General features: G+C 36.7%; 1 protein-coding gene across 1 annotated transcript; it reads left to right on the top strand.

Moving 5' to 3' along the window:
• The first annotated feature begins 6,950 nt into the window (after positions 1-6,950).
• LOC141406212 (uncharacterized) lies at positions 6,951-13,491 on the top strand. Its single transcript, XM_073991410.1, has 3 exons — positions 6,951-7,334; positions 12,377-13,182; positions 13,239-13,491. The coding sequence occupies exons 1-3, from the start codon at positions 6,951-6,953 to the stop codon at positions 13,489-13,491; spliced, it is 1,443 nt and encodes a 480-aa protein (XP_073847511.1).
• The last annotated feature ends 12,406 nt before the right edge of the window (positions 13,492-25,897 follow it).

Here is a 25,897-nt window from a genome sequence, read left to right on the forward strand (position 1 = left end):
TTGCCGACAGAGACATGCCTATGTGAATTGAAACTTTCATCTACGGACAGATCGAATGTATTTAGTATCTTTTCAGAATTTTGAGACCCTTTTTGAACATTTGAACTTTCAGACAAAAATGTGGATTAGGATTAGAGACCAAAGTGTTTCGGAATAAGTACTTAAAGGAATGGACGACATAGTCTATTATGGAAGTGGATCTTATTTTGGGAGTCATATCTTTTCGATAGATATAGCGGCCTAGTTTGGACAAAATATGCCGAAGGTCAAATTTTGCACCAAATCGGTTGATCAGTTCCAGAGTTATCGTACTCTGCAGCTACTACATATGGTGTCATAGGGGATTTTTACACCTTTCGGGCTGTTTTCTCAAGAAGTATGGACTTGCCCCTAAAAAAAAAACTTTTATTGTCGTTATTGAGGCAGCGAATGCAAGTTGCTTCAACAAAAATCAAAGTGATTCGGGAGCAGGTATTAAAGTGAACTTATCCGAAATTTTGTGTGGGAGGTACCCGAAGAAGTGGACAAATATAGTCCATATTCGAACCTGATCTATGTATGGACCAAATCGGTGAATCCTTTCAAAAGTTATCGTGCGGAAATTTTTTCGCAAAATTTTTGAATTTATATTTGATGTATATTTCGGCTAAAGGTGAAAAGACGTTGTTTGTGTTTAGTTTTAAATTTTTATTTTTGTTCCAATATTTCGGTTGACTTCGTCAACCATCTTCAGGGATAAACTACAAAAAGAACAATAATTTACAATTTGATAATAACCATTATAACACAAAGATTACATTTAAAGAGAAAAGCCTCTGCTTTCTTACGTCGTTTGAGCTAAACTAAGTTTTTCTTTCTTGTTGTCTTGAGTGTTTGTTGACTAAGTTCCTGTATATGTGTGCACAGTGGTCAGTATCAGTTTTATAGTTCATTTTAATGTTTGTAGGGGTATTTATTATGTGCAACATTTCTAAAGTATATCGTCTTTTGTAATTGCTTTCTTGCGTTAATATATCCACATCTTTGAAATTTGGCGTATGTCCAGTTAATGTGCAATGTGCTGCTAAGGCCGTCTTTTGTTCTAAGGGTTTGTCCGTATTTTGATCCGACTTAAGTCCGGAAAGTCTGGTTTTTAGTTTTGTTTTAGTTGTACCAACATATACCTTAGGGCATATTGAAAAAACATCCTTCATTTAGGTGGCTGGCAAAAAATCGTATGTTGTGTGTGTGTGGAAATTGTCATTGCGAAAAGCTTTGTGTGTGTGTTTCTTTTTATTTTTCCCTTTTTTTCTATCCAAAAAGGCAGATTCAATAGGTAATGAATTCAACATTCGGACAGCTATTCCATGTACATTGATCCAAAACATAAACAAACTGATCACATTACGAAGGCATCCCTTAACATAGACGACGCCGTCACTTTATGTATTTGTGAACGACATGTTGAACTAGATTGTGAATCGTTCGTTGATCGTACGGTCACCGACTGATTATAGTTCAGTGAACTATTGAACTATAATGAACTATATCGACTGATCTAGTTCATACGCTCTTTTCAATGAATCGTTCAATTGAACTAGTTCGTTCATGAACTATACAACTCTACTGATGATTCCATTGGAAGTCCCTTTCTCTGCTCGTACACCATGTCATTATATATAAAATATCTAGAGTCTTTGATACAAAGAGTCAATATTTCCATAAAAACGTCCCTTGGTATTTTGGTGTGTTCACTTATAAGATTCCATTGTTCCTTTATTGTCCTTAACGCTAAATTTATTGGCACCCTAGGGAATAACGACACAACATCAAATGATAAATGTATTTTTTTAATTCTCGATTTTAGATCCAATGCGTCTTTGATGTTGTATTTTGAATTTTTGAACTTTTGTGGGGGAGGTACTATGTTTGGACAAAATATTACGAAGTTAAAATTTTGGACCGAATCGGCAGATCCATTCGGGAGTTATCTTGCGCTCCAAATACTACACATGGTGACATGGGGGTTTTTGCAACTTTCGGGCTATTTTCTCAGGAAGTATCTACTTGCCCCTGATGAAACATGTACAGTCAAATGAAGGGCAACGAGTACAAGTTGTTTCAACAAAAATCAAAGCGATTCGAGAGGTGGTCCTAAACTGAACTTTTACGAAATGTTGTGTGGGAGGTACTCGAAGGAGTCGATTGATTCCATATGGGAACCTCATCTAAGCCTGGTAGAAGTTTCACGATGTGCAAAGTAGGAACCAATTCGGTTACTCACTTCAAGAGTTATCGTGCGCACAAATTTTCCGAACATTTTCGAAATTTTGTGTGGGAGGTACCCGAAGGAGTGGACCGGGCCATATCGAACATAAACTTAGTTTGGGTAAAATATTACGAAGTGCACAATTTGGTTAGAATCGGTTAATCCGTTCGAGAGTTATCGTGCGGACCAGCCAGACAGACGTTTTAAAGCCTTCTACTAATCTGAACAAGTAAAATATTATCAGAGATTTACTCGCAGCAGGTGGCACAGGAAGGTGTGTGTGTTTTTTTTAACCGAAAATCGTTCGTCTTTATCAGATGTCGTAGATTTTTGTAATCAGTATGGTCCATCTATCCACAATACATTGTTATTATTATTTTTATACCCTCAGAATTTATGCTTACCTCATCGAAATAATGGTTTTAGACCCCAAGTATGTTTGGAGGAAGTCCATTTCAGACAATTTGGAGTCGATTGAGCAATGTCCGTCCATCTGTCTGGCTGGAGCGCACGATAACTCTCGAACGGATCTGCCGCTTCGGTCCAAAATGTGGCCTTCGTAATATTTTGTGCAAGCTTAGTTTATGTTCGAAGATATGCCATATCGGGCGCCCCATGTTACCATATGTCCTCTCCTTCGGGTACCTCCCACACAAAATTTTGGATAAATTCACTTTAAGACCTGCTCCCGAATTACTTTAGCTTTTGTTGAAGCAACTTTGGTCCATACTTTACACATCCTAATATATGTGGACTATATATGTCCTCTCCTTCGGGTAACTCCCACACAAAATTTTGGATAAATTCACTTTAAGACCTGCTGCTCCCGATTTACTTTAGTTTTTGTTGAAGCAATTTGCATTCGCTGCCTCAATTGCGACAGTAAAAGTTTTTTCAGGGGTAAATCCATACTCCTTGAGAAAACTGCCCGAAAGTTGTAAAAACCCCCTATGGCACCATATGTAGTGGCTGCAGGGCTCGAACCGAATACTGCGTTCGTCCACACTTTGATGAAATTCGAAGGTGGTGCTTATAGGTCCACTCCTTCCGGTACTTTCCCCGGAAATATCCGCTAAAATGGTACGCGCGATTACTCATAGACGTAACAACCAAAACTTTGGATCTCTAAATATTGTCGAAACTTAGTTTATGTTCAAATTTGGGCCCTATCTGTCCAATCCTTGTGGTACCCCCCCCCCCACAAATGTTGAACATTTTTGTGTGGTTAAGGGACTGTTCGAGGATCCCTTGGACATTTTTACCGAAGGTTTCCCTAGTGGCCCTGTTTACAGTGATATTATGTTTTTCACATGCTAGTGTCGTTAAAAAAGCTCTATCTATCGACATCCCCGCAAAGTTTTGAGCTTTAATCCTATCCATGCTTTTGTCGGTTCATTTTGAAAACCTCTCTAAATACATATGTTTTTTTTTGGGAAAAAGGTATTTCAATCCACACAGGCTGAGGGTATATCTCTGTCGACAAAGCCGACTGATACTTTTATACTTGTTTTTTATAATGTTTTATAAAATTTTTATTTATCTTTTTTGAAATTATTTATTTTTATAATTTTTTACGAATTCACTAATTGTTATCTGTTCTATACGCTATACGTTGCGTCTTAAGTTATCCCAGCACAAAAAAAAAATTATCGATGTGGCAACAAACGATAAGTGACAGATTAATCTAGCGCAACATAAACGTGTGGCAATACTTTAAAGCAGGGGTGCTCAGAATAGTTGGTGTATAAGTAGTGGTAAGACACTCTCCCCATTGCAATGGCAAATCAGAAATAAAGAGAGAATACGTGTCGTTTGTTGTTATGCTACCGTAAGGAAGCGAGCACCAATGCTTTAAAGCAGCATCCGGCAAAAAGGAGCACACGTGCCCTTGATGAGAATAACAACAGAACAACCACCACTCAGTCTTCGTTCAGAAGTCAATGAAGAAGGTTCTGCTGTCGCTTGTTTCAATGATTTTTAATTTTAGCAATGCATTAACGCACACGCTGTTTGTGGAGAGAGTCGTATGCGTGAGGCCGCAAACAATGCTTTGGTATTAGTGCCGATACCTGCTTTAAAGTGGTTGTACTTGTAAAGAGGGCTGCCAGATTATTTTTTATGAAAAATCGTCAAAATATTATTATGGAGGGTATAATTAAATTTGTCATTCCGTTTGTAACACATCGAAATATTCATCAGAGACCCTATAAAATACATATATTCTTGATCAGGGAAAAATTCTAAGTCGATCAAACAATGTCCGTCTGTCCGTCCGTCTGTCTGTTGAAATCAAGATACAGCTCACAATTTTTAAGATAGAGCTTTGTAATTTGGTACAGAAGTTTCTATTACTCCTAGGATGTTTGGTATTGCAAATGGGCTATATTTGTCCACATATAGCCCCCATAGAACGGTATCACCCGATTTTCGGTATTTTGAAGGTTTTAGCTTCATTATCACACCGAAATGGCTGAAAGTTGGTATATAACCTTTGTTGTGGGTATAAAATTTCCCCCTTTAAAATTTGTCGGTATAGGTTCACGCCATCATATAGCCCCCATACAACGGTACCTCCCGATTTTCGGTATTTTGAAGGTTTTGGCCTCATTATTCCACCGAAATGGCTGTAATTTGGTATATAACCTTTGTTGTGGGTATAAAATTTCCCCTTTAAATGAAGGTCCACGCCTTCATGTAGCCCCCATACAACGGTACCTCCCGATTTTCGGTATTTTGAAGGTTGTGGCCTCAATATTCCTCCGAAATGTCTGAAATTTGGTATTTAGACTTCGTTTTGGGTCCTCAAATTTCCTCTTTAAATTTGTCGGTAAAGGTTCACGCCTTCATATAGCCCCCATACAACGCTACCTCCCGATTTCCGGTATTTTGAAGGTTGTGGCCTCAATATTCCTCCGAAATGTCTGAAATGTGGTATTTAGTTTTTGTTGGGGTATACCCCTCTAAATTTTATCGGTATAGGTCCACGCCTTCATAAAGTCCCCATTGAACGGTACCTCCCGATTTTAGGTATTTTGAAGGTTGTGGCCTCAATATTCCACCGAAATGGCTGAAATTTGATATATACCCTTTGTTGTGGGTACAAAATTTCCCACTTTAAATTTGTCGGTATAGGCCCACGCCTTCATATAACCCCCATATAACGGTACCTCCCGATTTTCGGTATTTTGAATGTTGTAGCATAAATATTACTCCGAAATAGCTGAAATTTGGTATTTAGACTTCGTTGAGGGTACTCAAATTTCCTCTTTAAATTTGTCGGTATAGATTCACGCCTTAATATAGCCCCCATACAACGGTACCTCCCGACGGTATTTTGAAGGTTGTGGCCTCAATATTCCTCCGAAATGTCTGAAATTTGGTATTTAGTCTTTGTTGGGGGTATAAAACTTCCCTCCTCTAAATTTGTCGGTATAGGTCCACGCCTTCATAAAGTCCCCATTGAACGGTACCTCCCGATTTTAGGTATTTTGAAGGTTGTGGCCTCAATATTCCACCGAGATGGCTGACATTTGGTATATACCCTTTGTTGTGGGTACAAAATTTCCCCCTTTAAACTTGTCGTTTTAGGTCCACGCCTTCATATAGCCCCCATATAACGGTACCTCCCGATTTTCTGTATTTTGAATGTTGTAGCCTAAATATTACTCCGAAATAGCTGAAATTTGGTATTTAGACTTTGCTGGGGGTACTCACATTTTCTCTTTAAATTTGTCGGTATAGGTTCACGCCTTCATATAGCCCCCATGAAAAGGTACCTCCCGATTTTCGGTATTTTGAAGGTTGTGATTTTAATATTCCACCAAAATGGCTGCAATTTTGTATTAAGACTTCGTTGGTGATATAAAACTGTTACCCAGAAATTTGTCTGTACAGGTCCACGCCTTCATATTGCCCCCATTTGCCACTAAAATTCGTCGGTATAGGTCCACGTTTCGATATAGCCCCCCTTAGAACGGTACCTCCCGATTTTCGTAATACTAAAGGTTGTGTCGTCAATATCCCACCGAAATGACTGAAATTCGTTAATTAGTCTTCCACGGGGTTATAAAATATTCCAGAAGGGTATTATCAGTATGTATATATCCACGTCTTCCTATATCGCCATAGAAGCGCACTTCTTGATTTTCGGTATTTTTTAAGTTTTAGCTACATTCTCTTACTGAAATATAGGAAATTTGGTATTTAGTCTTCTTTGAGTCTAAAAAACTTTCCGTCAGAAATGTGTCGGTATAAATCGACGTTTTGAAATAGCCCCCATAGAACGGTGCCTAACATTATTTTACCGAAATTGCTGAAATTCATACACGAAAGAAACTAATTATTCCATTTTACTGCAATACAACTCGTGGTGGAGTGTTTAACAAGTTCGGCCCGGCCAAACTTAACGTCGTTCATACTTGTTTCAGTTTATAAAGTTTTTTGCTTCTCCTGTATAATTATTATTTTGTTAGTTAGAACTTTTGGCATTTATGTTGACGATTTATATTAATCTTTCGGAAATGTCTTTAACAAGCTCTCGTTCTTCTATCAAGCGAGCTTATCTCAGAACGGCTAACTATTTCTGTGCTCGCAAACAAATATTTGAATTTATTACCTATTGCCGCTTCTTGCAAAAAATTTCCAGTAGTTCTTAGTTAATGGTCACCGCTACAAAAACCGTTTCCCTCCTTCGTTCTTCGTGATGGCATCGGCTAGTAAAAAACCAAACAATCCTGTAGCCTTTAGTTTAAGGACAGCGCTGCAAACACCTTTAAGTTTCCTTTGGGTTCTTGCTGTTCCGGCTTGTTTTGTTCTTATTCAAACATTAATTGGGGTGACAACGCCGCCAGCAAATGAAATTAATGTGGAGATTGAATGGCTTAAAAATGAAATTTTACCCAAATTATTGGAAGAACGTAAACTGATCGCAGATATTGATGATGCAGATCTGGAGAAATTTCAAATTGTGGATATAACAATTGATTTTATTGGCATTGAAGAGGCATTTATGCTAACGAGATGTTATCGAACGAAAATTGTATACGACCTGAAGGGAGTAACAAATGAAATCCATTTATTTGTTAAGGTAAATATAAAAAAATCGAGTAAAGGTCAAGTCTGTCATCACACATAATATAGGTTTAAAAGAAATATTACAATGTACAATGTTTGGACCAAATCGGGTACCTATTTTGGGATTTATCAATTTTGCCAGAAATGTTAGTCGTAGGGTTTGTCCAGAGTTTTCGGATTTTTATATAAGCAAGTCCATACTTACCCAGGAAAAAATGCCAACAGCAACAAATTCATGGGAATCCTCAAAGTAGGAAACCAATGACGTCCATCTTCGAAGTTGATCACAGCATTGAGGAAATATAACAAATTGCAACGTTTGAACCAATTTCATCCGTATTTGATATTCTCAATGATTTTCTGAATTTGAAGAAGGACTTCTGGACTTCTTCTGTCTATAGAAGACCTGAAAATGATCTTCTGCCTTCTATTAACAGAAGACCTCAAGAGTTTTTTGGTCCATAGAAGATTTGACAAAGGTTTTCGGTCTATAGAAGACCTGAAGAAGGCCTTTTGTCTATATAAAAACCTAACTTTCGGTTTATAGAAGACTGGTTTTCCGCCTATAGAAAACCTAAAAGAGGTCTCCTGTCTATAGAAGACATAAAGAAGGTCTTGTGTCTATAGAAGACCCAAAGAATGTTTTCGGGGTAGAGAAAACCAGAAGTAAGTTTTCGGTCTATAGATAATGTTCGGTCGGTAGAAGGCCTGGAGAAAGTCTTCGGTGTATTGAATACAAGAAGAAAGTCTTTAGACTACAGAAGACCTGAAGAGAGGCTTCTGTCTATGGAAGATCTAGAGAAGTTCTTTTGTCTATTGCAGACCTGAAGAAGCTAATTTGTTTATATATAGAATATCCGAAGAATGCGTTTTGTCTATAGAAGACATAAAGAAGGTTTTCTGAATAGAGAAAGTCTTCTGTGTAGAGAAAATCTAAAGTAAATTCTATGTCTATAGAACACATAAAGAAGGCGTCAGGAAGGTCGTCTGCCTATAGAAGACTTGAACAAGTGTTTCTGTCTATAGAAGATCTGAAAAAGGCCTTCTATCGGTAGAAGAACTGAAAATGTATTCTGCCAATACAAGGCCGGGAGATGGTCTTCATGCATAGAAGATTTGAAGAACGTCTTCTTTCTATATAACGCCTAAAGACCTGTCTACATTGACCTGAAGAAGGTTTTCTATCTACAAAAGACCGGAGAATGGTAATTCGCCTATAGAACACCGGAAATGTCTTCAGTTTATATAAGAACGTAGAAAGGTATTTTGTCTATAGAAGACTGGATTAACATGTTTATAGACGAAAGTCTTATGTCTATAGAAGACTTGTAGAATGCCTTCAGCCCCCCTAGAAGACCTGCGAAAGGTAGTGAAAATGTGAAAAATGTCTTCTAGTGAATACCTGACTAAACTCTTCTGGCTTTGGAGAATGTCTTCTGTCTAACAAAAATCTAAAGAAGGTCGTATCTCTATAGAAAAGCTGAAGAGCACTTCGGCCTATGGAAGACCTAAAAAGGTCTTCGGTCTATAAAATACCTGAACAAGGTCTCCTGTTAATAGAAGTCTGTCAGGTGTTCTGTTAACAGAAGACTTTCTCCCTTTCGATCTAGAAAAGCCTTAAAAATGTGCTTGGTATATAGAAGACCTGAGGATAATCTTCTGTCTATTGAAAATGTAAAGAAGGTCTTCTGCCTATAGAAGAACTGAAGAAGGGTTTCAGTCTATAGAAAACCAAAAGCAGGACCCTTTCTGAAAGACGCTTTCTGGAAGAAAGGCTGCTTCTATGGACCCTTCCTGATAGAAAGGGTACTTGCATGGACCCTTCCTGAAAGAAATGGTACTTGCATGGACCCTTCCTGAAAGAAAGGGTACTTGCATGGACCCATTCTGAAAGAAAGGGTGCTTCTATGGACTTTTTCTGAAAGAAGGGGTGCTTCTATGGACTTTTTCTGAAAGAAAGGGTGCCTCTATGGACTTTTTCTGAAAGAAAGTGTGGTTCCATGGACCACTTCTGAAAGAAAGGGTACTTCTGTGGACCACTTCTGAAAGAAAGGGTACTTCTATGGACCCCTTCTGAAAGAAAGGGTGTCTCTATGGACCCTTCCTGAAAGAAAGGGTAATTGCATGGACCCATTCTGAAAGAAAGCGTGCTTCTATGGACTTTTTCTGAAAGAAGGGGTGCTTCTATGGACTCTTTCTGAAAGAAAGGGTGCTTCTATGGACTTTTTCTGAAAGAAAGGGTGCTTCTATGGACTTTTCCTGAAAGAAAGTGTGGTTCTATGGACCACTTCTGAAAGAAAGGGTACTTCTGTGGACCACTTCTGAAAGAAAGGGTACTTCTATGGACCCCTTCTCAAATGAAGGGTTTATCTATGGACCACTTCTGAAAGAAAGAGTAATTCTATGGACCCTGTCTGAAAGAAAGGGTGCATCTAAGGACCACTTATGAAGGAAATGGTGCTTCTATGGACCACTTCTGAAAGAAAGGGTACTTCTATGGACCACTACTGAAAGAAAGGGTGCTTCCTTTTTGAAAGAAAGGGTGCTTCCTTTCTGAAAGAAAGGTGCTTCTATGGACCCTTTGCGAAAGAAGGGGTGCTTCTATGGACCTTTCCTGAAAGAAAGAGTGCTTCTATAGACCCTTCCTGAAAGAAAGGATGCTTATATGGACTCTTGGGGAAAAAAAGAGTGCTTCTATGGACCCTTCCTGGAAGAAAGGGTGCTTCTATGGACCCTTCCTGAAAGAAAGGGTGCTTCCTTTCTGAAAGAAAGGGTGCTTCTATGGATCCTTCCTGGAAGAAAGGGTGCTTCTATGGACCCTTCCTGAAAGAAAGGGCGCTTCTATGGATCCTTCCTGGAAGAAAGGGTGCTTATATGGACTCTTTGTGAAAGAAAGGGCACTTCTGTGGACCCCTTTTGAAAGAAAGGGAGCTTCTATTCTATGAAAGAAAGGGTGCTTCTATGGAACCTTCCTGAAAGAAAGAGTAATTCTATGGACCCTGTCTAAAAGAAAGGGTGCTTCTAAGGACCACTTTTGAAGGAAACGGTACTTTTATGGACGCTTTCTGAAAGAAAGGGTGCTTCTTTTCTGAAAAAGGGTGCTTCCTTTCTGAAAGAAAGGGTGCTTCTATGGACACTTCCTGAACGAAAGGGTGCTTCTATGGCCACTTTTTTAAAAGAGAGGGTACTTCTATGGACCATTTTTGAAAGGAAGGGTGCTTCAATGGACCCTTCCTGAAAGAAAGGGTGCTTCTATGGATCCTTCCTGAAAGAAAGGGTGCTTATATGGACTATTTGTGAAATAAAGGGTACTTCTATGGACCCCTTTTGGAAGAAAGGGTGCTTATATGGACTCTTTGTGGAAGAAAGAGTGCTTCTATGGACCCTTCCTGAAAGAACGAGAGCTTCTATGGACCCTTCCTAAATGAAAGGGTGCTTATATGGACGCTTTCTGAAAGAAAGGGTGCTTCCTTTCTGAAAGAAAGGGTGCTTCTATGGACCCTTTCTAAAAGAAAGGTGCTTCTATGGACCCTTTGCGAAAGAAGGGGTGCTTCTATGGACCTTTCCTGAAAGAAAGAGTGCTTCTATGGACCCTTTCTGAAAGAAAGGGTGCTTCTATGGACTCTTGGGGAAGAAAGAGTGCTTCTATGGGCCCTTCCTGGAAGAAAGGGTGCTTCTATGGACCCTTCCTGGAAGAATGGGTGTTTCTATGGACCCTTTCTAAAAGAAAGGGTGCTTCCATGGACCCTTCCTGAAAGAAACGGTGCTTCTATGGACCCTTCCTGGAAGAAAGGGTGTTTCTATGGACCCTTTCTAAAAGAAAGGGTGCTTCCATGGACCCTTCCTGAAGGAAAGGGTGCTTATATGGACTCTTTATGAAAGAAAGGGTACTTCTGTGGACCCCTTTTGAAAGAAAGGGTACTTCTGTGGACCCCTTTTGAAAGAAAGGGGGCTTCTATGGACACTTCCTGAAAGAAAGAGTGCTTCTATGGACCCTTGATGAAAGAAAGGGTGCTTCTATGGACCCTTCCTGAAAGAAAGGGTGCTTATATGGACGCTTTCTGAATGAAAGGGTGCTTCCTTTCTGAATGAAAGGGTGCTTCCTTTCTAAAAGAAAGGTGCTTCTATGGATCCTTTGCGAAAGAAGAGGTGCTTCTATGGACTCTTGGGGAAGAAAGAGTGCTTCTAGGGACCCTTTCTGGAAGAAAGGGTGCTTCTATGGAACCTTCCTGAAAGAAAGGGTGCTTCTATGGACCACTTCTTTAACAAAACGTGCTTCTATGAACCACTTCTGAAAGAAAGGGTGCTTCTATGGACCCTTTCTGAAAGAAAGAATGCTTCTGTGGACCTTCTCTGAAATCAACGGTGCTTCTATGGACCCTTTCGGAAAGAAAGGGTGCTTCTATGGACCACTTCTGAAAGAAATGTACTTCTATGGGCCCTTTCTGAAATCAACGGTGCTTCTATGGACTCTTCCTGAAAAAAAATTGATTGTATGGAACCTCTCTGAAAGCAAGAATGCTTCTATGGACCCTTCCTGAAAGAAAAAGTGATACTATGTACCCTTCATTAAAGAATGGGTGCTTCTATTGACCCTTTTTGAAAGAAAGTGTCCTAATATGAACCCTTCCTGAAATAAAAACTGATTCGGTGGACTTTTTCTGAAAAAAGGGTGCTTCTATGGACCCTTTCTTAAAAAGGATGCTTCTATGGAGCCTTTCTGAAAGAAATGGTGCTTCTATAGACCCTTTCTGAAAGAAAGGGTGCTTCTATAGACTCTTCCTGAAAGGTAAGGCGCTTCTGTGGAGCCTTCCTGAAAAAAAGGGTGCTTCTATGGACCCTTTTTGAAAGAAATTGTCCTACTATGGACCCTTCCTGAAAGAAAGATTTCTTCTATGGAGCCTTTCTGAAACCTCTATTAAACACCTCTGGTAGGTCTTTTGTCTATAGAAGACCTGCAGAAGATGTTCTCTCCACGAAAGATGTTAAACGTTAACAATATTTCTTCAACCACTCTTAAAATGTTTTGACACTTTTCTTTTGTGGTCATTACAGAAAACTCCACAAATACCTCAGCAATTATTTGATGTCATTAACTTCAAAGCCCTGTTTACCAATGACATTTTGGGATATGAAAAAATCTTACCCGCCATTGAAGATTTTGCCAAGTCGAACTTAAATGTGGTCAAATTTTATTATGGCAATTTACAAACGAATGCTGGCACTCTTATAACCAGTGATTTTGGAAGCCTCGGGTGGAGGGTAACCAAAGACCGAGTCAATCTTTCGTTGGAACACACATTATTGGCTGTCAAATATTTGGCAAAATTCCATGCAGCCGGGTTTGCTTTGAAAATTACAAATGAAGATAAATTCAACGAACTTACAGAGGGTCTACTGGAATCCCGTTATGCCAACGAAATTAATCATCCTCAAATATTGCTGAAATTCGATAGTGGCAGAAAACGTATCATTAAGGCCACGAAACAGTATCAGAATCATGTGCCGGAAGAATTTTTACAAAAATTTGACAATTTAGTAAGTAATCACACGGAATATGGTAGGAAAGTGCTAAAACCCAAGGAACCATTTGTTACCCTGTGCCATGGTGATTATTTGCGTAACAATGTGGCCTATAAATATCAGGACGATGATCCTTTACAACCCACAGAGGTAATGATGTACGATTTGCAGACCCTACGTGTGGCATCCCCTATGATTGATTTAACAACCTTCCTGGGTTTTTCAAACTTTGCCAAGGTGCGCCATGAGCATTTTAAAGAAATATTTGAAGCATATTGCCGACAGTTGGGTGAGTCATTTGAGGAATATGCCAAAATACCAGTACCTGATTATTTAAGGTTTGTAGGTCTCTCTATATCTTATCGACTCACATAAATACTATTTTTATTTACAGCTTCGATTCCCTGCTCAAAGAATACATTCGTTGTTTACCGAATGTGGTCTACATATCATCATGGTTTTTACCCGACTTAGTTGAGCCAACGGAGCTAACTCCCGCTGAAATGATGACCCAACAGCCATCGGATGAAGAAGTCATTCAAGATTGCATGACAAGAGGTGGTGAGGTTTTGGATCGTGAGCTGGCCCACCAAATGAAAGAGTTGTATGAACTAGCTGCAGAACATAATGTTGATATTTTTATTTAAAATAGTTGAAAAAAAAATAAATAAATAAATAGTCGAGTAAGTTGAGCAGGGCAGTTGTATGCTGGGTATGTTCCGCATGGTGTTATCAATTCTTGTCCTATAGAAATAGTGCGGGCTGCGACATCCCGAACATATTTTATTCAAAACAACCCTGGTTTGTCGAGGCAGCCAACGTTCTTCAACTGCGATAGATGGGCGTCTAGATGGCATCTGTGAAAAAAGAAAAAACATACTGGCAGTCTACAACTATTATATCGATGAGGTACAATTTTGGTCGTATCAAAGTGTTTATAAAACTTATTTAGCCTAAAGGCTGAGGTTATAAAAATGTGTCCCATTGAACTAATAATGGTTTTGGATAGGACAAAATACGTTTCAGTCCGTCTGTCAGACTGGTTGATTTACACGATAACACTTCAAATGATCAATCGATTTGGTCCAAACATTTTGTGATAAATATTTTAGGATCAACCCATTTGTCTACATAAGCAATAACTAAATGGTACGTATGTATACATACCAATAAATAACACTGTGACCAGAGTTCGAAAATAAACAGTACACTAACATAGTGTACCGCTCCGAGTACAGTATCACTAAAATATTTTTAGCATTAGTGTTCCGGAACACAAACACTAAAAAACATTTTAGTGATACTGTTCCGGAGCACAACGATAAACGTAGTGTACCACATTTTGGTACACTAAAAACGTTGGGTACCGCAGTCGGAACACTAAAAATCGTAGTGCTCCGCAGTCGGAGCACTAAAAATCGTAGTGCTCCGCAGTCGGAACACTAAAAATCGTAGTGATCCGCAGTCGGAGCACTAAAAATCGTAGTGTTCCGCAGTCGGAGCACTAAAAAATCGTTGTGTACCACATGTAAGAACACTAAAGCATAACGTAATGATAATGTACCACACACGAGTTTATTATGATTTGCGAGGAAAATTAAATATTTATAATTTTTGAGATAAGTACAAATTAAGACATAAAAACTCAGATACACCTCTTAAATCCATGTATGTATACATATTAATTAATAACGTTGGGAACTTAAGTAGAAAATATGAAAAACATTGATTCGGTTGTTGTACAATGGCGCACTACAAATTGTAGTGCTCTGACTGTGAATACGTGAGTTTATTATGATTTGTGAGGAAAATTTAATAATTTATAATTTTTTTAATAAATACAAATTAAAAAATAAAATTTAATAGAACACGTGAAAAACGCCTGATTTGATTTTTGGACAATGGATCAATAAAAATCGTAGTGTTCGGCTGCGGAGCACTAAAAATCGTAGCGTTCCGACTGCCGGATCACTAAAAATCGTAGTGTTCCGACTGCCGGATAACTAAAAATGTTTGTGTTCCGACTGCCGGATCTCTAAAAATCGAAACAATGGAACAATAAAAATCGTAGTGTTCGACTGCGGAGCACTGAAAGTCGTAGTGTTCCGACTGCCGGATAACTAAAAATGTTAGTGCTCCGACTGCCGGATATCTAAAAATCGAAACAATGGAAAAATAAAAATCGTTGTGTTCGGCTGCGGAGCACTAAAAATCGTAGTGTTCCGACTGCCGGATCACTAAAATTTTTAGTGTTCCGCAGACGAACACTACGATTTTTAGTGCTCCATTGTCCAAAAACCAAATCAGATATTTTTCACATTTTCTTTTAATTTTTATTTATTAAAAAAATATATATAAATATTTAATTTCCTCAGAAATCATAATAAATTCATGTATGGTTCATTACCTTATAGTTTCAAACCGTGGTCCAAAACGATTTTTAGTGCTCCGGCACGACGATCTTTGTGCTTCATTCCACAAAAAACTAAATATTGTTTTTTCATAATTTTGACCAAATTTCGCAATGTGTTTAACTAATTTAAACATACATGGATGTAACAGTTTATCTTAATTTCTATTTGATCAAATTTAACCAAATATTTAATTTTCCTAAGAAAACATAACACCTTTATTATTTTTTAGTGTTCCAACATGTGGTGCACTATGATTTTTAGTGATCCGGCAGTCGGAACACTAAAATTTTTAGTTCTCCGCAGTCGGAGCACTACGATTTTTAGTGCTCCGGCAGTCGGAACACTAAAATTTTTAGTGCTCCGCAGTCGGAACACTACGATTTTTAGTCCTCCGCAGTCGGAGCACTACGATTTTTAGTGCTCCGGCATGCGGTACACTACGATCATCGTTGTGTTCCGGTACAGTATCACTAAAATATTTTTTAGTGTTTGTGTTCCGGAGCGGTACACTATCGTAGTGTACCTATCCACCTTGGTACGGTACAGAACGGTACGGTACGATACAATAGTGTTTATTTTCGAACACTGACTGTGACACAAAATGGAGGTGAAAATCTGGGGCAGAGATAATTCGTTTTGGAGATGAAAGCCCTTGGCGCCAATATCGTTTAGTTGTCAATGAGAGTAGTACCTAAAATTTTCTGAGCAACATTCTTGCAGAACATTTCGAAGCTGAAAAACGTCATCTTGTGGTACTTTTATAGCGGTTCTTCAAATAAGGGACGAAAAGGACATTGAAGGAAGCGAGTTAGAAGGTCGATTTGACTGAAGACATGACATCTCATAAATAAGCTAAAACAACAGTTAACAAAGATATAACACGAATTTCAGATGCCTTACAGGGCCTTCAGCAGAAACTTCATCACGCTATAACTCGGAATTCTTTATATACTCACCAAGGGCTTTCATCCCCAAAAGGAATTATCTCTGCCCCGTCAGTGTAAACAATGACGAATATACAGAAAAACAAAACAAAGTTTATTTCTGAACCAAAATGATTAAAGGTCAAAAAGGACAATGAAAACGGGACAATATTGATTAGATGCGAATGAGAACCGTACATAAAATCTTCTGATTTTTGTAGAATATTTGGTTGCTGAAAAATCTCATCTTGTGGTACTTTTACAACGGTTCAAGAAATAAAGATACAGAAGGAAATGAAAAGAATTGAATTACAAGGATGAAATATTCTACGAAAAGATTCGCCATTCAATTTAACATAAGAAATGTAATTTCAAAACGAAGCTGCAATAACGCCAAACAGAGATATAAAGCTATTTTCTCAGGCATTATAGGGGGAAAATCAAAAAGATCATCAAGCGTTATCTCAGAAACTTGACCTATGGCGAAAATTTCCTACACACACCAATTTTCCACCCCCAAAAAAAGCTGCACAGTGTTATTAAAGCACTTTTTCCACTCCGATTTTTCAAAATATAGTTTTTGGACGCTTCAACAGCATCTTTTGGCGACGAAGATCGTTGACCACGCCTTTTTTCTTGATGTGCGGGAATCAAGTAGAGTTTCTGGTCGGGAATTTCCGACCCGGGATTTCCCGGGAATTCTCGATTTTTTTCGGACGGGATTTCCCGGGAAATTTTTTTTTGAAATTCCCGGGAATACGGGTATTTGTATTTTTCGTATATAAGTATTATATTATTTCTCTTATAGTTATTTAATGTTGAAAATATAGTGGAATAGCGATTATTCATGTCCCGATAATTCGTAATTCCCGATCATTTGTAACAAATTTAGGGTCCATAGTAAAAATCGCGATAATTCGTGTAAAGTACATACATTTTGGTCCTCTCAATAATTATTGTTCTTTCTGGAATTCGAAGTCTGTATAACCTCAATAATTCTGAACTTCTTGGAGCCATTTCCTTGTTGTTCTAGTCCACATTTTTATTAATGGCATTCTTGAAGTATATTAATTTGCTAAGATATAAACTCTGTGATCGATCCGAATTGTTGTTTTCTCCAAAATTATTGTATGTAATATTAAAATCTGTATAATGTGCAAGTGGTAAATCGTGTATATTAGGAATGGAAGTCAGTAATAACTATAGTATGTATGTATCTTTGGTGCCCACGGTGGCAATTGTAAAGCTTTGTACACAAAAGGTCAACCTTGTAAAAATCTATTATCAACGGATTTATTCTATGATCGACACGCCCTTCGAACCATAAAAAGAACTCCCCATATCATTGACCTAAAAAATAGAGTCGCACAGCACTCTTTGATAAGAAGGAAGCCTTTGCGATGATGGTCGTGGGAAACAGCAATTTATATAAGCTTTGTTCCTTTACGTTAAAGTTTCTTCATGTTTTACCATGTAGTAAAACTGGAAGCAATTTTTAAGAGAGTGAGAGAGAGCCAAAATGGCTTTCTCTTTTACTACTTTCTGCTCGACAAATTTCGTTGTGTAAAAAGTGGAAAATCTGTCAAACTGCTGATTTGACATTTATTTGACAATTAAGGCAAAAGGAAAAAAGAAAACTACGCGTTTTGTCAAAGCAAAATAAAATGAAATAAAATAAAAAAATTTAAACCAGTGAAATAAAAAATAAAAAACTGTGAAATTTATTTTGTTTGTTATTTTTTTTTTAAGCAGTCACGTTTGTTTTTTGCCATTGCTGCCAGATCTACTATTTTTCCGTTTCTTTACTTTTGTGAAAAACTTGTTACGTGAGAGCAATTTTCACAGTTGTCTGATAGAAGAGAGAATTTCTCTCTTTTGCTACTTTTACTATTAAAAAAGTAAAGGAACAAAGCTATACTCTCCGCAAATTAGTCAGGAAGAATTGGTTGGCTTGAACAGCTGCCATATATGATGTATTGGTACTTTCAAGATTTTGGCGTATCGTTTAATATTTTTCCATATTGTTCCAATAAGGTAACTTATGATACAAATATACATATAAGGAGTATTTATTTCCTTTATGTTTGCTCCCTGTCACGTCTATGCCCCACAAACTCGATTTCTCATAGTCCCGGGAATTCCCGGGTTCCCGGGAATAAGAAATTTGTATTCCCGATTTCCCGGGAATGAAAAAAAGTCGGGAATTCCCAAACTCTAGAATCAAGTGAAGACATTGGGTTCCAAGTCAGGGCTGTAGTGCGGATGGCCCATCAATTCTATGTTTTGTTCGGTAAAAAATGCGCTGGTTTGAATCAATGTGTGAGAGCTAACATTGTCATGGTGCACAATGACGATCTTCTTCGAGAGTTACCACTCGCTCCAGTCACGACACATGGGTATTTTAAACCCTTCGGACTATTTTCTCGTGAATTGTGGACTTTACCAGAAAAACGTGTACTGTTGTAATGGAGACCGCGAATAGAAATTGTTAAAGAAGCAAAACGATTTATGGACATGTCTTAAACTGCACTCTTCACAAATTATATATATATATACTAGCAAAATGCCCGCTACTTCGTATGCGGAAAAGGAATAATATTCAAATAAACAATATTTAATATGGTGAACACTGAAACATTTTATGTACTAATACCTATTTGAATTGACATTTAATTTCGTTCAAGTACTGTTCGTACACGTTTTGTTCGAATCTCAAAAAAAAGACCTCTACACTTCAACAGCGGCCTACATTTTAAATTTCAGTCCATGTTTTATTAGAACGATATGGGTATTTTGAAAATTTTATCCACATTTTCCAACCGAATTTTGGAATTTGTGATGTAGAAAACCGATCGATTCCCCGGTCTGGCAACATCAAATTTTCAACGGTGGTAAAATACCCCTCAGTAATGTTGGCGACATTTCCAGAGTATTTCAGCATGTAAAACTTATCTACAAGTGGTGTCGTAAGCCACGCCGTTTGGACTCGGCGATAAACAGTAGGTCCCATATCACTGAGCTAATATGAAACGGGATGCACTCATTGATATGAGAGAAGTCTCCCTTGTCCCGTCTGGGATGTTTGTGGAAAAATTATTACATTATTTAGAAACCGAATTCGTGTTAACATAGAAACATTCAGTAAAATTTTTAGAATCCAGAACCTTAGCTCATATCGACACCTCCAAATAATAGTATGCTAAGTCTAAAAAGTGAGTTTTGCAGGAGAAGCTCTCAAAGTTTGGAAAATTTTTTGAACTTCAGTACTATGCTAAGTCAATATTTGTTTACAACTTCTGTTCGGATTGACCGATCATTACCAAAATTAGACAGAATTTAAGTTAAAGGACGTTCGACACCTCCAAATAATAGTTTGCTAATTCTGAAAAGCGAGTTTTGCAGGACAAGCTCTAAAAGTTTGGGAATTTCTTTGACCTTCAGTACTAGGCTAAGTAAATATTTGTTTATAACTTCTGTTCGGATTGTCCGATCATTACCAAAATTTGACAGAATTTAAGTTAAAGGACGTTAAATATAAAAATGTGAAGAACATGGAAACATGCTAAGTCGACTTAGCATACTATTGTTTGGAGGCGTCGATATGTTATGTTATGGTATTACATGTAGAAACCTTTCATACATTTAAAGTTGGATCGTCACAACAAATATAATTTATCGATTCACTCAATACCAGTGCTTCAATATTTAGTATTACTTAATACTTCTAGTACATTTATTGTACGACCTCTTTTAACAATGAACCTGACAAATAAATAATATACCAGAATTCCACGTCTATTCCTTAACCCAATACCAAATTTATTGCAATTTTGTACTTTTCACACACTAAAAATATAATCCCAGCTTCATTGCTACACTAACGTCAACTTTAATACCATTTAATACATTTCGTATTTTTCAATAAGTCAGCCAGCCCTCTGCATAATTTCAGAATTTGTATGCATTTCAAAAAATCCTTATCTAAACACCAACACCATCCCTCATACAACAATTCGAAATTCCACCTTTATCCCTTCAAGAAACACCAAACTGGTCCAAATTCCGTACTAATAATATGTATAAGTTAAAAAACTACCGCCTTTTATCCAAAACTAAATCCCAACCGCAATTTAGTATTTTTCGTATACATAGTACGTATACGTAATACCGAATTTCACAATTTCAGCTCAACTAATTTACACAATAACAATTTGAACCAAATTCTTACCTTTTTGTAATTTTCGTACACTTATTGTACGTATATCCACAACCACATCCATATCTCAACCCTACACATCAAGAGGGTCTATAATACCAAATTTCCGAATTCCATCTCTACTCATAATACCATTAATACTTTTCGTATGAAAGTACGAATTTCAATAACAATCTCCAACAGTAATTCCAAATTTCAGGATTCCACCCTATCTGTCCACTCAAAACTAAATTGTGCCATTTAACTCTTTCGTTACCACAAATACGAACTTCCAAAACTATCTCAGTCCTACACTCCAACAGTAATCTAAATTTCAGGATTCCAGCTCTCTCCGTTCACTCAAATCCAAATTGAACCAAATTTATAGTACCATTTAGCAATTTTCGTACCCATAAGTACGAATTTCCAAAACTTCCTTAACCCTACACTCCAACAATAACCTTAACTCGAAATATCAGGATTTCTGCTCTAGTCATTCACCCAAATATAAATTGTACCAAACTTAGTACCATTTAGTACTTCCGTACCCATAAGTACGAATTTCCAAAACTACCTCAATCCTACACTCCATAAGTAATTCTAATTATAAATTTCAGAATTCCAGCTCTATCTGTTCACCCAAATACAAAATGTACCAAACTTAGTACAATTTAGTACTTTCCGTACCCATAAGTACGAACTTCCGAAACTACCTCAATCCTACACTCCCTAAGTAATCTTAATTCCAAATTTCAGGATTCCAGTTCTATCGGTCCACCTAAATTTAAATTGTACCAAATTTAATACCATTTAATACTTTCCGTACGCATATGTAACAATTTCCAAGACTAACTCAATCCTACAGTCCAACAGTAATCTTAATTCCAAATTTCAGGATTCCAGCTCTATTCGTTCACCCAAATCTAAAATATACCAAAGTCAGTACCATTTAGTACTTTCCGTACCCATAAGTACGAATTTTCAAAACTACCTCAATCTTACACCCCATAAGTAACCGTAATTATAAATTTCAGGATTCCAACTCTGTCTGTTTACCCAAATCAAAATTGTACCAAATTTAGTACATTTAGTACTTTCCGTACCCATAAGTATGAATTTCCAAAACTATTTCAATGTTTCACTCCATCCACTCCCGATTTCAGGGTTACAGCTCTATCCGTGCACCCAAATCCAAATTGAGTACCATTTAGTACTTTCATACCCCCTAAGTACGAATTTCCAAAACTTGCTCAATCCTACACCCCAGTAGATATCCTAATTCAAAATTTCAGCTCTGTCCGTTCACCTAAATTTAAATTGTACCAAATTTAGTACCATTGTACCAAATTTAGTACTTTCCGTACCAATAGGTACGAATTTCCAACACTAACTCAATCCAACAGTAATCTTAATTCCAAATTTCAGGATTCCAGCTCTATCCGTTCACCCAAATCTAAATTGTACCAAATTAAGTGCCATGTAGTACTTTCCGTACCCTTAAGTATGAATTTCCAAAACTACCTCAGTCCTTCACTCCATGAGTAATCTTAATTCCAAATTTCAGGTTTCCAGGTCTATCCAAATCCAAATATTACCATATTTAGAACTTTCCGTACCCATAAGTATGAATTTCCAAACCTACACTCCAAAAGTAATCCAAATTGTACCAAATTTAGTACCATTTAGTACTTTTCGTAAACATAAGTACTAAAACTACCCCATATATCAATCGTGCACTTACACATTATCTTAATTCAAAATTTCAAGTTTCCAGCCCTATCCGTTCACCCAAATCCAAGTTGTACAAAATTTAGTACCATTTAGAACTTGTCGTACACATAAGTACAAATTTCGAAAACTACCCCCATACCGCAATCCTATACTCCGTCAATAATCTTAATTCTAAATTTCAGGTTTCTAGCTCTATCCGTTCATCCAAATCCAAGTTGTACTAAATTTAGTACTTTTCGTACACATAAGTACAAATTTCCAAAACTACCCCTATACCTCAGTAATCTTAATTCCAAATTTCAGATTTCCAGCTCTATCCTTTCACACAAATCCAACGTGTTCTTTTCGTACACATGAGTACGAATTTCACAAACAATTTCCTTTTCTAAACACCACTTCCCAACCTTCATTTCCATACCAAATTCCAAGTTTCTAAACCCGTTCAAAATATACAATTGGTACTAAATTAAGTACTTTCCGTACACTTAGAGGTCGAATTTCCCAAAACCCTTTGGTACATCTTTCTAACCCTCCATCAGTTACCCTCATTCCAAATTTCAGAATTCTAGCTCTTCCCGTTTGCCTAATACAAAGGGTACTATATTTAGTACCTTTTAGTACTTTTCGTACCCTTCTAGGTCGAATTTCCAAAAACCCAGCCTATATATATATATATATCTATTGTCCATATTCGAACCTGAGCTATATCCTATAGAGATACTACGATACGAAAAGTATGGACCATATTGGTTACTTCCTTTAGAATTATCGTGCGAACATTTTCAATCTTTTGTAGGGGAGGTACTTGAAAGAGTAGACCGATATGGTCTATCTTCGAACTTATACTAAGTTTGGATAACATATTGTGAACTCCAAATTTTAGATCGATTCGGCTGATCCGTTCGAGAGTTATCCTGCGCTCCAACCACTTTTCTCAGGAAGTATGGACTTGCCCCTGATGAAACTTGTATCGTCGTATATGACGCAGTGAATACAAGTTGTTATAACATAAAAATCAAAGCGATTCGAGAACAGGTCCTAACTTTTCCGAAATATTGTATGGGAGGTACCCGAAGGTGTGGACCGATTGAGCCCATATTGAAACCTCATCTAAGTTTAACAGAAATTTCAAGATGTGCAAAGTAAGGTCCAAATCTCATACTCGCTTCAAGAGTTATCGAGCGCACAAATTTTCCGAACATTTCGAACTTTTGTGTATTTGAGGTACCGGAAGGAGTGGACCGGTATAACGCATCTTCGAACATAAACTAAGTTTGGGCAAAATATTACCAAAGCCAAATTTTGGACAGAATCGGTTATCGACAGACGGACGGACGGACATTGATAAATCGACTCCAAATTGTCTGAAACGGATTTCGTCCAAACATACTTGGGTCTAAAACTATTATTTCGATGAGGCACATTTTGCCGGTATGAAAGTGTATATACCCTCGTTAGCATAAATGCTAAGGTTATAAACAGCCAAAGTGTAATTACTTAATGCATTTAAGAGAAAAATGTTCACTCTATTTTTAATCACCTTTTGTTGTGAGTATTGAACTAATCCTATATCAAGGTTGCCAGTATTGAGTACTTTTTCCCAAAATATTTGACATTTTTTTCGAAAGCTTATAGTATTTTTTATAAAGCTTTTAAAGTTGTATAGCAATTTATGAACGAACAGTGTAATTGTATTCTTATAAAAAATAATCAAGTTAATAACACAGTTCGGAATTTCAACTATAACTACATGATACAATAACAATTCGATAGTAGTGACATAACATAATACCATTGTCATGACAATAATGGTCTTTGGTTTTCTATAGTTACGGCCACAGTTTATACAGTTGAACACTAAGCCCAGCTGATTGTTATCTTTGCTGTCAAAAACATTATTGTGATTTAAAATACGAAGAAACTTAAATCACAATAATGTAAAATCTATTATGTTTGTTGTCAAAAGTTGTTAACAGAACTCTGAATGGGCGGCCTTCTATAGGCCTTGGTTACGGCGTTATGGGCTATGTCATGACTAATTCCCCCTTTACTGGCAGCTGATTGGCAGAAATGTTGCTTTTGACATTTCTTTAATTTTTGAACAAACCTTGAAAAAAAGCTTAAAAAATAATTACTTGACTATATTCCAATAAAAATTGCACCGAGTAATAACTGAAAAAAAATCTTGGGAATAAACGAATATTTATTAGGATTTTTGGGACAACTTACAGAATTACTGGCAACCCTGCATATAATAACATTCTCACAATACTCTCTTATCTCTTTCATTAAGGGTACTCACTAAAAATATAAAAATATTCAGTTAAATAGTAATGAAAAGACAAATTGAGATATCATTAAAATAAATTATCTTAGGCCATGTTTATATTATAGCCTTTTGCAGGGTTAACCTTCTTAATTAGGATTTACTTGACGTATACGTAAAGGAATTGACATTTGAAACCCAGTGGGTTTGTTAAATCCGCTTATATATAAACGTACTATTACCCTTTGTAAATAAAAGTTAATTAAAAAATCCCTCATACATACCCTATACATGAAATTACACTTTGCAAGTTCTAGTCAGTGAATACCCTTAGTAATTCCTCCCCTCATCCAGGGCTGCCAGATTTGACGATTTATCGTCATTTTGACGATTTTTTGGTCAAAAATTGACAAATGACGATTTGACGATTTTTACCCAAAAAATTACGATTATTGGATATTTTGCTAATGCAGTCATAAAAAATTTTGTAAAATATGAATTTGTAAAAAATTAGTTGATTTTAAAAATTAATTGTTAAACAAAAATCACAATAGTCGTTAATTTTGAACGTAGAAGCTTGAACTTTTGCCAAAACATGTATTTTAGCTTTATGTATCAGATTTCATCAATGGTGACGATATGTTTGGGTGCATATGCAAAGGAATTTTCAACTAGAACCAAACTGAATTCAATGGAAACAAGCAAAATATATAATTGCACTGCTCCAGAACCTGCAACAATCTCCTATTTTTTGGTAAATTTTTAAAGGAACAAAATGTCAAAATTTCAACAATAGTAGACTCTGTTCTGGGCAATTTACTGCGTTATATTGAGCTTTATGCAGAAATGTTAAAATTTTAATAAATTTGATTTTGAAAATAGTGTTATTGATTTTTCAACTTCCACATTTTGTCAACAAAAAGGAAAAGCAAAATATAGATTAAGAATTTCGTGAACTAAAGCTTTTGGATTTTGAGGAAATGTTTGAAAATAATGAAAGGATTTATTTCGTATTTTAATATACATATGATTTGAAACGTTTTGATGGTTCATTTGTTTTTCCTATAATAACAAAATTTTAAAAGAAAATAATGATAGGTATTACCACATTCGCCAGCAAGTGTTAAACGTGTTTTCAGCCAAGTAAATCTTCACAAAACGAAATATGAATCGAAATACTTTTCATAAGGATTCAATGTAGAGTATACTTAACAAAATAAATTGTTTAATACATTGATTAAACACGGCTTGTTAAGAATGTTAACTCAAATATTTATTTACAAAATCGTTTAATTAATTTAGTGCTGATTTGAAGTAAAAATATGTTTTTTAACTCGAATAGCCATTTAATGTTTATTTTAATTAAAAATATATTTAAATATTACCATTTTAATTTTTGACGATTTTGTAAAATAGATTTGACGATTTTAATTTTAAAAATCGTCATTTTGACGATTTTCCATAAAAATAATTTGGCAGCCCTGCCCTCATCTCATGTTAATGAGAAGAAAATTCTACTTTTGT

This window comes from Musca autumnalis, unplaced genomic scaffold (assembly GCF_047663935.1).
Source record: "Musca autumnalis isolate F117 unplaced genomic scaffold, ASM4766393v1 scaffold_5, whole genome shotgun sequence".
Classification (NCBI taxonomy): Eukaryota; Metazoa; Arthropoda; class Insecta; order Diptera; family Muscidae; genus Musca; species Musca autumnalis.